This window comes from Cadophora gregata (assembly GCF_030347475.1).
Source record: "Cadophora gregata isolate MNR1 chromosome Unknown scaffold_7, whole genome shotgun sequence".
NCBI lineage: Eukaryota > Fungi > Ascomycota > Leotiomycetes > Helotiales > Ploettnerulaceae > Cadophora > Cadophora gregata.
This window is the reverse complement of record NW_026695930.1, coordinates 1,008,144-1,019,875: the sequence shown is the minus strand read 5'-3', so window position 1 is coordinate 1,019,875 and position 11,732 is coordinate 1,008,144. Positions and strand designations below refer to the sequence as shown.

General features: G+C 39.9%; 1 protein-coding gene across 1 annotated transcript; it reads right to left on the bottom strand.

Annotated features, from left to right (window-relative positions):
• Positions 1-335: 335 nt before the first annotated feature.
• On the bottom strand, positions 336-4,556 carry ONS95_013083 (uncharacterized protein). Its single transcript, XM_058506715.1, has 3 exons — positions 1,298-4,556; positions 999-1,237; positions 336-946 (listed from the first exon to the last, which is right to left on the bottom strand). The coding sequence occupies exons 1-3, from the start codon at positions 3,597-3,599 to the stop codon at positions 908-910; spliced, it is 2,580 nt and encodes an 859-aa protein (XP_058357445.1). The 5' UTR covers positions 3,600-4,556; the 3' UTR covers positions 336-907.
• Positions 4,557-11,732: the final 7,176 nt, after the last annotated feature.

The window sequence follows — 11,732 nt, the reverse complement described above, 5'->3', positions numbered from 1 at the left end:
TTGAGCAAGGAAGGGGCCGCGCCAGATGTGCGTCTGCTTAAGCGCTATGCTGTTGACGCATAGAGGGGATGAACCCGGGACTTGGTGGGGCCGGGGGCCCAAGACTGGCGTCTCGAGACACAGTGCCGCCTTCAAACATGAAGCGTGAGAGCGAAACTCAATGCAAAATATACAGAGCACATGTGCTCAACTGTAGTAAAACTATACCCCAAATACACGGTCACATGAAAAGACACAAGCTTCCTTTCATTCTCGTGGATCTAAGCGAGACCAGCAACTTCGCAACTCTAAACAATCGTCACTGATCGAGGAGCTTCACAGATGGTTGTTAATTGTTAAATATTCTATTCATTGTCGTTCTCGTCCTTCCCCCTGCCTCTCTTATCTCTCTCCTCGCCCTCCAATTCCTGCTCTTTTCAGAGCACTCGATTACACTAATTGAACCAAGCGCCATATTTCTCGTCTCCCCTCTCTATCTAAACAAGTCCTCAACGGGCGTGAAAGAAATACCCAGTCGCATCTCGCATAGTTCGTAAACCAGAAAACATTCAAAGTTCCGCATTCAAGAGGGTATAATGGTCGCAACCCGCCGCCTTTCCCATCCCAGTTCTTTAGTTGTGGCAAGTGAGGTAGGCAATAGTTCATCTTCGTGATGCAATCGTCTAGACCTGACCCGTGCCAATCGTCCAAGGTGTGTTGTATGTATAATGTACAGAAAATCGGAAATTGTAAAATAGGTGGTAATAAAATGTGTAGTGATGTGTGATTGCCGTAAATGGAACATGGTAAATGAGATCTAGTGTCGCTTTTGATATGTGATGTAGGAAATATGATGTGTCTATTTGTGACAAGTGTGGATGAAATTCGTGAAGTGATGTGGCGTGAGGTAGACGATCGGAGGCGCTTTTCACCACCCTGAATTGACGCCAACGACTACCAGAACAGCCTGCCATGCATTAGTTACGTGCAATGACAACACACAATGAAAGATAACTTACGATAGCAGCCAGGACAAGTACTCCAACAAAAGACATGCACCGATTCAACCTGCGCCACCATTTCGCGCTCTCATATCGTGCCTCGTCCATTGGGCCGAATTGGCGCGTATAATCGTTCGGCGTTTCGTGCTGGTTCTCGCGGTCGTAAGAGCTGTCCAGGTTGCTCCGACTGTTGTCCCGCTCGCTCATGTTGCGTAATGGACGCGGGGGGAGGGGAAGGAGAGCTGCAATCATCCATGCTGCAGATATGAGTTAGCAAGGGATTCTAGCATTCAACTTTGGTAGCGTGAAAGACTTACAAAAGGGGAAAATAAACCCCACAATAAACATTACTATTTGTACATTCCGTCGTCCGAACCATCCACCTTCAGTAGACCAGTTCACTGACGGCGGTTCCCAGACACTTCGACGGGTAGCCCGTCGATCGAGTCGTAGGTGTGGTGACCAGATGCTCGACATGCTCCATGTCCTAAAGCGTCTCGAGTATGGGTCATTGGTATTAAATCGGCCATCATCGTCCCTTCGAGGCGCCGGAGTGATCTCCATCGACCCCCGCGTCGACTGACCATTCATCTCCCGCAGTCGCCGCCGCGGACTGTATATACTTAAAGGAAAGTGATCCGTGTTGGGTGAGCCTGTTCGGAAAGAATTACTGCGGCTGTCGGTCCCCTCCGTGGAACTTCCTGGCGCACCTATATATCGCCTTTCTCCACTTCCATAGTACAGCTTCGCCCAAGTGGGTATGGATCCAGCGAGCAAGCTGTTCGCTCGTGAACTGTTGGTTGAACGCATGGTGTTCGTGCGGCCGTTGTCCGAAGATCCACTATTGAAATAGCTGGATAGTCGCGTCCGAGACGGCCTCGCCCGCAAGTCCTGCATATCCGTGATCCCATCTCCATACTCGTCTAGGTCCTCAACCATCCTGATCGAAGAAGTGCTATTGTGACGTCCACCCCGCGCAAACGCTGGGGCTGGAGCTTCGATCGAATCGGTTCGTGATCGGGAAGAATGTTCCTCTTGAGCGACGGAAGAACTGATGCTCAACATCTGCCTGCTGTGCCGACTCTGCGAGCTCGGGTATCCGCTGCTCCTCCTGCCATTGTCGCTCGATGCCCACGAGCGGGAGTTTCGATCGGTGCCGCCATCCGACACCGAGAGCACAGTTGACAGCTGTGAGCTCCATTGATGCGGGTGCTCGTTCATGTGTGACCGCGGTGGGTGTAAACTTAGACTTGGAGGCTCCGCCCATGAACTCGACCCCTTAGGTTTCTGTTTGAGGATGGGTAATTGTATGAGTGCGCCACTGCCTACGATTGCTCGGAAAGCTTCCTGTTGGCTAAGTACGGTTGAAATCGATGTCAGGGAACCAGTTCGAAGTGATTCTCTGGACCGAGACTTGTAGTATCCTAGGGTTTCGTTGGATCTTCGACTCCAGAGTTTGGTATTGAGCGGAGGTACAACGAGAGATTCTTGTGAATATCTTGCCCGGTGTCTGAGGTCGGTGTAGGAATTTTCTGGAGAGAGGTCTCCGTGTAACTCGTAGTTGCTGTGTTCTTCTTCTGACGGTGAAGTACGTGGACGGTAAATGACAGACTCGGGTGGGGAAGATTCTCCAATTACTTGGTAGTTGGAACCGCTGGATGACGGAGGTGCAGCGTCAGAGTTCGTGGCAGAGTCTTCACCGTAGATTTTGTAATTGGTATTCTCCGAGGTGGTTGTGGTGGACTCCGTAGATACAAAGGACGGTTTAGTGGAGAGATCGTGCGACACAGAGCCGGTAGGTGTTCCGTCTGATGTCTCTGGCAGAGGTGGGAGAGGGCTTTCCGACGAAGTAGCGGCTCTCTGTTTGAGGTCTGGAGTTTTGGGCACCTTTCGAAGACCGCCAACGAGCTGATAGTTCCAGGGAGAGTTGGTTATATGATCTGCAGATATAGGTTGCTTATTACTTTGCGAGGCTGATGGGGTGGCAGGAATCACAGCTGATGACGCTTCCGGAGCGCATAAATTCGTGGAATTAGATCTATTTCTTGCATTACCGGTATTCAAGGGGAGCGAGTCGGACGACTTTTGACTGGCTGAGAAGAGGGAAGTAGGCGATTTCGAGCCATCGTCTACCGATTGAGGTGATTGGGGGTCGTCTTGTAGCAGGGAGAAAGTCTTGTTGTCCTTGTGAATGTGCAGGCGCTTCTTTGCAGGGGGCTTCGGCCGCGAGCTGGGAGATCCTGTAGCAGAACTGGGCCTCTGAGGCTGATGTGTATGCGTTGTTGAGCCAGAAGAGGTACTGGCACCACTGAAGCTCCTCTGTGCTTGGACAGTGGTGGTTCGTTGAAACTCCTCGTCTAATGCAGGAGTGTGTGATCCCTGCCCGAGCCCCAGTCCTCGTTGCAGCCCCTGTGTCTTTTCCTTGCCCTTGGCTTTGCCGGGCCCTAGAAAGTGACTTGGATGAGTTGGGAGGGGAGTCCGTGAATAGATCTCGTCAATTCCATCTCGTCCGAGGAGTTGCGGAGGAGTCGAGGGCACGAGTCGGATTCTGGCGAGTTCGTTGTTGTGGGAAGGGCTCCTCTCGTGCAAGATGCGCCTAGGCGAGTCTGATTCCGACATGAGTCCGAATTTCTCGTTCCAAGCCCTATTTCAATCTCAATGATCGATTGAATCGTCGTCCGGCTGCCAGCAAGCCCATGAGTGTTCATAACGAGAGCATTGAGGAGCTCAAATTTGATGGGGTCGTGTCCAAGGAGGGTGAAAGCACCTATAAGCTGAGTTTGCCTCTCTTCCTGTGTCTCCGGCGTCGAGCAAGTCCCGTCCTGTATGCGTAGGATCTGGTCAGAGTATGGGCGGGGGATGGGGTCGATATAGGAGTGGGATCTGAGTATCGGAGGAGTCGTCTATTATGAATTAATTGTCATAAAGTCGTGGAAGCGCGTGATGAGTATAAAGAAAACAAGGTGACGAAATGTCCCAGGAATGAGGTGAGGGGAAGGTCTGGCGGATAAGCTCCAAGGCTTGGGACGACGAAAGAGGGACTTGAACAGGAATAGAGAGAAGGAGAGAGGGGGGGAGAGAGAGAGAGAGAGAGAGGAGGAAGAAAGCCCGAAAGATCGCAAATCTGGAATCCAATCTGTCGCCTCGGCGGCGACATATCTGGATGGATTTAATTTCGAGATGCGCCTTGCCCTCTCGGTGCTGCACCTCCCGATCGAGCGGCTTCAATGTTCAGCCTCTGGGGAAAACCGGTTTGCCATTGGACGGCTGGGCACCTGGTGCATAATCCTGCAACCAGCGGGCAAACCATTCGATAGAAGGCGGCATCGCGACAAGGGCTTGCGTTTCTGCAGGTCTCCAGGAGTCCAGGAGTCCAGGGCAGGAGAGAAATCAGGGACGGGAACGGTGTAGGGCCACGTCGGGTTGGGGTGTTTGTTTGGTACGGAGCGAATCTTTGGCGCGACTTACTGCCTGCCTACTGCCTAGCTGCATCGCGAACCCAGCAAGCCAGCGCCAACGATGAGATCCGCCCTTGTGCGCCGCGTCTGCTGGCTGCTGTGGAGAGGCTAAAGTCGGTGTGTATGTAATTACAAGGAAGAAAAAAAGTCAGACCTTGAAATTATTACGATGTCCTGTCTTTTCATAGGTATCTATCTAAATGACAGGAACAGGAGAAAGGTTGGTTAGAAGACGGTGTTATTGTTTCGATTTAGGGATGGACCTGAGTTGCTCATGCACTGGCAGATACGGAATGCCATTGATTGGCGATAACGATTGCGATTATGGGAAGATCATATCGGGATATCCACCCTCTCCCTCTCTGTCGACCCCTCGTGTCCGTCGACGATGGGTGAGCTGTTCTCTCTCCCCCTTTGTGTCAGGGTCCCCCAGCTGGTGCAGGTGGAATGGATCTTTTTGGATGGGTGCAATCTCCGCCTTTTTCATTTTCTTCTCTCTCTGCATCCAGCCGCACAATAATTGGTGGCTGGATACACATGCACATGCACATGCACATGCAACGCACCTTGTTCTTGACATATCTGCTGGACGCGTCCAGACGCGTTCGAGTGGATCTGTTGATGACTTCATTTCGCAAGCGAGTGCCGAGCTTTCCATTCAGGGGTAAGGGGGGGAAACATCAGCCACCTCCGTGATCACTACTAGCCGGCCCACCTCCTGTTTTGCTCGGGGCTCGCGTACAGTCGGGGCAAGCAAGTGTCACGGGTAAGTAAAGGTGTTACGCACTAAATACACTAAGCCTCACTTTTACACGTAAATTCGCGTATTCTATTATCACTCTTAATAACAATTAATTATACCTATTTATTATAAATTACTATTATAATATATCCTATTTAAAAATATACTTTAGTAAGTATACTACGGAATCTAATTATAATAACGCCTTTACTAAAGCTCTTAAATAGGGTTTAAAGCACTCTACTAAAACTCCTATAATAGTAGCGCGTATATTCGATATAAAAGAGGATTCTATATATTAAGCTCTTTATAGGAGATATAATTAGCTAAGTATATTAGGTAAAGAGACTCTTATAAGAGGTAGCTATAATAAGGTTCTTTTAAAGGTTTAAGAAGAGGCTATTATAAGGTATTACTATAAGTAATAGGAGGTCGGTTTAGGAGTAACTTATCTAATAGTTAAAGTAGTAATTAATTACCTTCTTTTAATAAGTCTTATATACTAATTTAATAAATATCTACTAATATTATATAGTCTAAAGTGCCTCCTTATCCTTTACTATTAAAACGCTAGTTTTCCTTCTAGCTTTAGAGCTACCTTAAACTTTATATAATTAAGACTACACTTATAGAAGTTAAACGAATAAAGGCATATAATATTAAAGCTATTTAAGAGTAGTTTTAAGAGCTTAAATAAGAGATAGTAAGGCTTAAGATATATTATAGCTACTAGGTGTTAAATATAAACGAATTAGGCGTTTAAGTTAGCTATCTTACCTTTAAGAAAGTAGTAGTTCCTAGAGCTATTTCGAAGCTTTATATAGCTATATAAGGAAGCTAGAAGTAAATCATAGTTATAGAGATAATCTATAGAGATAGAAAGTAAATATTACCTCTATTTATAATAGCTCTTAGAGAGTATATTATAAAGAATTAGATTTCTAAGAATCTTCTTAGAGATAAATATATTAACTTCTCTTCTTTCGGTTATATTAATAGTACTCTTATTATAAATTATAGCTGCTATTTAATTAAATATACGTATATAGGACCGAATAAGCCATAGAAGCTCTTACTCTTAGATAGCTATAAGTCTTACTACTTTTTACTCTTTTAACTACTCCTTAAAGAGAACTATATTTAACCTTAGTACTTTCTTAGTTATCTTATATATATGTTATAACTTTTAGACGTTAGTGTATTTCGCCTATAGAAGTATTACTACTCTCTTACTATTAATTTAGCTTTACGTTCTTTAGACCTTTAGTATATTATTACTTCCCTTTTCCGAGATATTACTAAAATATAAGTAAAAACTATATAATAGTATATTATTTATAATATATTTAAGAAATCTAGAATATAGCTTTTAAGTTATAAAGTAGGAATTAAGAATATTAAGAGCTTTATAAAGAGTAAAGCCTCTATAGTAATAAATACAGAATTACCTTAACTCCTAGTACCTGTAACGGTCCGGTATTTACTTGCTATAAATACAGAAGGCTGCAGTTGATCTCTAATAATCGAGAGGTAGGTATATCACGTAGATAGAAGATAGTTACTAAGTATTAGAATACTATTTAAAGTTAAGCACGAAGCTCTTATCTAATAGCAGATATACTAGTCTTATATAGAACCTTTATTCTTCTTAGATCCCTTAAGATATTAGATCCTTAAATCCTTAGATCTGTTCCCTTATAAAGGGATCTAGGGATCTAGGGATCTATCACGTGACTTATCGTCTACTATAATCTAGGTAACTATTACTACTAAGCGTGAGTATATAGTAGTACTACTCGCTGTCCTATATTATTCCTAGTTAGTACTACCCTATTAATAGTACTGCTCCTTCGTTAGTACTAATACCCCTATAGTACTACTAATAGTACTATTAGCATATAGGTGCTAACTGAACTATAGTACTAAGAGGTTCGTAATACTATCCCCCTCTTAGCCTAGTATAGTCCTTATACTTAAGTATAACCTTAAGGGACGTCGATAGTTACTAATAACTATCTTCCTTATCTATTATATCTAGTGTTATAAAGAAATCGAGTGTCGCTTAGATAAAGAAAAAATAGAGTATCTAGCTCGCGCTCTGTATTAAGCGTACTACGTAACTCGTAAAGCCTTATTCCTTCTGCTATAGCTTTTCCTGTACTTACTTCTTAGATTTATCTATTTTAAAACGATACTTTAAGTATATTCACTTAAAGTGTTACGATTATAATACCTCAGGGTATATTAAGAAGTTCACCCTTAAATAACCTGTGTGCTAGTTTAAGATAGGAAAAACCGTGACTCCTACTCGCTTTCTAACGCCTCCCTCTAAGCTTATTAAGGATAATCTTACTTCTTAGTTCCCTACTTTTGAACCTAACGCTTACTTAGTATCCTTTTCCGAGGGCCTAGTCCCTAACCTTAGGTTCCTTTCTTTTTAGGTAAACCTGGATTTCTTTAATAGAATTCTCGTAGAAGCCTAGGGTAGTAGAGGTTAGATTTAAGTTCCTAAGTGTTTTCTGATTATAAGTACTCTTTCTATTTAATTAAATATTTTATTTTACTATAAAAATACTAATAATCGAGAATAGCCTCTACTTCGTATTTAGCGTTCGGATTAATTAGTTATATTTTAGTAACAGGAGCTAGTAGTGCTCTTAGTAGTGCTAGTTTAAAGAGAGATATATAGAATACCGGGTAGATATTTATTGTTTTTAGTAGAGCTAGTTAATAATTAACTAGTCCCTTGACTTTAGTAATCCTAAATAGTCCTAGCTTCTTATGATCTAATTTATAACTTAGTCGTTTAGTTGCGATATTCTTTCTAAGTAAGTAAACTTTATCCCCCTCCTTAAGTGTTAATCCTATACTACGCTTTCTATTATAGTAGATCGTAGATCTCTACGTGATAAAGAGAATATTAGCTAATAATTCTTTATAGAGCTATTTAAGCTTACCTACCTATAGTATAGCTTCTTACGCGGTACCCTAACTAGCTATTAGTGAGTTATATACCGTAGGATTATACTTATAATTCGCGTAGAATAGCGATACTCTAATAGTCTCTTAATCCGCGCTATTATATATAAACTAAGTAAGTAGGAGTAGTTATACCTAGTCGTTCTACTTATAGTTCATATAATACTAAAGATAAGTCTCTATTATCTAGTTGATTCGTTCTATTTATATATTAGTCTAAAGATAGAATATAGTTAATATTTTCTACTTTATTCTTAAGAGCGTGATAAGAGTTTTCTAGAACTTTAAGGTAAAGAGCTTATCTCTATTTAAGATAATCTTATCTAGTATTCTATAGCTTATAAAGATTATTCTAAGGAATACTTACGCTATTATAAGCGCGTCCTATGTTCCGAGTACTAGTACTATATATATATACTTTATAAACCTATCTGTTATTATATAGATCGAGTTATATATAATTCCTATAACTAAGTCTTTCAAGGGTAGTAGCTTAACTATAAAATCTAAAGTAATTAATTTCTATAGGCGAGGTAGTATTATTAGTAACTTCATAAGCCTATATAAAGCATAGTATAATACCTTATTCCGGATATATATATTATATAACGCTACTATATCTTTAACTACCTTCCTTATTCCTGGGAAGTAGTATTCCCTAGATAGCCTAGATAGCGTCTTAGCTGCCCCCTGGTGTCTATAAGCAGGTAGCTTATATTAGTGCGTAACGAATTTAATCTTATCTTTAGTAAGTATATAGATTCGTCCTTAGTACAGAAGCGTGCTATCTAAGGTAAAGGAGAATCCTTTACCTAGCTACTTCTTCTGTTTAGCTATAACTAGGTTATTAGTATAATCCTTCTAGATTTTCTCAGCGACTTAGCCTGTTAAGGCTAGCTATTAGTAATTAACTATTAGTAAATCACTATCCTTTCGTAGTATAGTATAAGATTCGTGAGTTTTATTTATAAGATATTCTAGTTTCCTACTTAGGGCGTCGGCCCTAGTGTTCTCTGTTCCTTTAATATAAGAAATTCGAAGTTTTATAGTAGAAAGTGTTTTATACTATTAAACCTAGCGTTAATTTAATTCTTTAGTAGTTATAAAGTAAATAAGATTCTTGTAGTCTATTAGGATCTATATTTCATAGGCGGCGCCCTCAAGGTAGACCTTCTATTCACGTACTATGTCTATAATTACTAGTAACTCTTTATTATATATATTATAGTTAAGTTCTACTAGTAATAGTTTCTACGAATAGTAAGTAACTAGTTACTATCTTCTGTTCTCGCCCGGCTAGCTGAGTATAGCTCTAATAGCGTAGTCTAAAGAGTCTATCTCTATATATATTTCTTTGTTAGGAGTGAAGGAAGTAAGTACTAGTTCTGCGATAAAAGCCGCTTTAAGTGCCTTAAACGCTTTTTATATACTATCGGATCAGTGGAATTCCTTATCCTTATAAATTAACTCTATAAGTAGCCCGGCGATTTTTAAGTAATCTTTAATAAATCGCCTATAGAAGTTAGTAAACCTAAGGAATAATTGTACTTCCTTAATATTCGTAAGCCTTATCTACTTGATAATTACTTTAATCTTTTTAGGATCTATAGCTAATCTTGTAGTAGTAACTATATAGCCTAGAAAGATAACCTTATTTATATAGAAGTTACACTTCTCTAGTTTAAGTAATAAGTAAGCGTCCTCTAACCTCTAGAGAATAGCTATAATATCCTTTATATATTACTCCTCTGATTTAGAGTAGATTAGTATATCGTCTAAATAGTATATATATATTACGTCTAAGTAAGGCTATAAAATATTATTAATTAGACACTGAAATATAGCTAGTGCGTTAGTTAAGCCGAAGGGTATAACTGTGTACTTATAGTAACTAAAATAAGTGCGAAATACTATTTTTTCTTCTTCTCCCTTAGCTATCCTAATAAGGTTATACGCTCCTCGTAGGTTAAGCTAAGTGAAAATCTTAGCTTTAACAAGTCTATCCTGCAGCTCCTTAGCTAATAGTAGTATATAACGATCCTTCTTTATAGCGTTATTTAATCGATAGTAGTCGATATATATTTGTTATCTACTATTTCTTTTTTTTACAAATAAGATATTACTCCCCTACGGAGATTTAGACTCTTAGATAAATCCTTTCGCTAAGTTTTCATCGATATATTACTTAATTATTATTAAGTTTATCACTGAATATTCCCTAAGTAGTTAGAATATTAGTTTAGTACCTAGTTCTAACTTAATCTGATAATTATAGTCCTAGTGTTTTAATAAGGCCTCGATACCTTATTCCTCCTTAAATAGTACTATAAACTTCTTATATACTAATAGTATATCCTTTATTAGTAGACCCTTATCTTAGTATCTAAGCTCTTCCTTAGAAGTAGCGCTAACCTCTTAAATACTTACTACTTCTGTTCCCGGTGAATAATAGTAGTCTTAGTAATAATTAAACTTAAGTTTTCCTATCTACTAATTGATAATAAGATTATACTTTTCTATCTATAGTAGCCCTAGGATAATATCGTGCTTTCTAATTCTAATAATATTAAATTAGATTATTTCGGAGTGCCTAGCGATACTTATATAGACTAGAGTAGTCTGAACCTCAATTAGTCTATCGAAGGCGACCTTACTATCCGCTAGTACTAGATAGTATCCCTTATCCTTTACTTTAGTTAATAGGTAGTACTTAAGTATAATAGTAGGAGATATAAAGTTCCCTTATACCTTAGAGTCTACTATCGCCTAAAGCTTAACTCTCTTAATTTTAACCTCTAATATAAGATATTTATCTCTAATAGTAGTAAGTTACTGCATATAGAAATATTCCTAATATATACTATAGTTAAGGACACTTTCCTATACCCTTCGATTATTATAGCTTAGGCTGACCTTATATACGAGCCCTATTCCGAGTTTAGTATATATTACTAGGTTATATATCTTATAATAGTACCGGCTGTTATTATTAATATAGACCTATATCCTATTATATTAGTTCTTAGCTATAATTTCCTATTTCTCGCCTACCTCTAGTAGCGCGCTAGTGTTAAGAATAATAGTATTCTAGAGTAGTAAGTGCTATATAAAGGTCGTTAGTCCTTCCTAGCTGCCAGCTATTCTCTATCTGATACACTTATAGTCCCGGTAGACTACTTCGTACTTTACCCCCTACAGTAGACCCCTTAAGCTAATAAGGCCTAGTTCTTAATAAGTAACCCTAGTAGCTATATTAGTCTAGTAGCAAGTATTATAGCTAACCTGATATAGGCTCTCTTCTCTTTAGGTAACTTCCTAAGTTTTACCTACTCTTAGTCCTAAGAGTTTAGGTTAAAGTAGCTCTAGTTCTAGAGTTCACTTAGGTTCCTAGGCCTTCTCCTTACTATTACTTAGTATTAGCTCTATATTATTATCTAGCCTAGAGCTATTATTATCTTAATATATATAGTCCTTAGGAGGCGTGCTAATAATAGTTTACTTAAGCTAATCCATAATACTCACGGAATCTCGCTTATTATCGTTAGAATTACCTAACTAAGTATAGATATAATT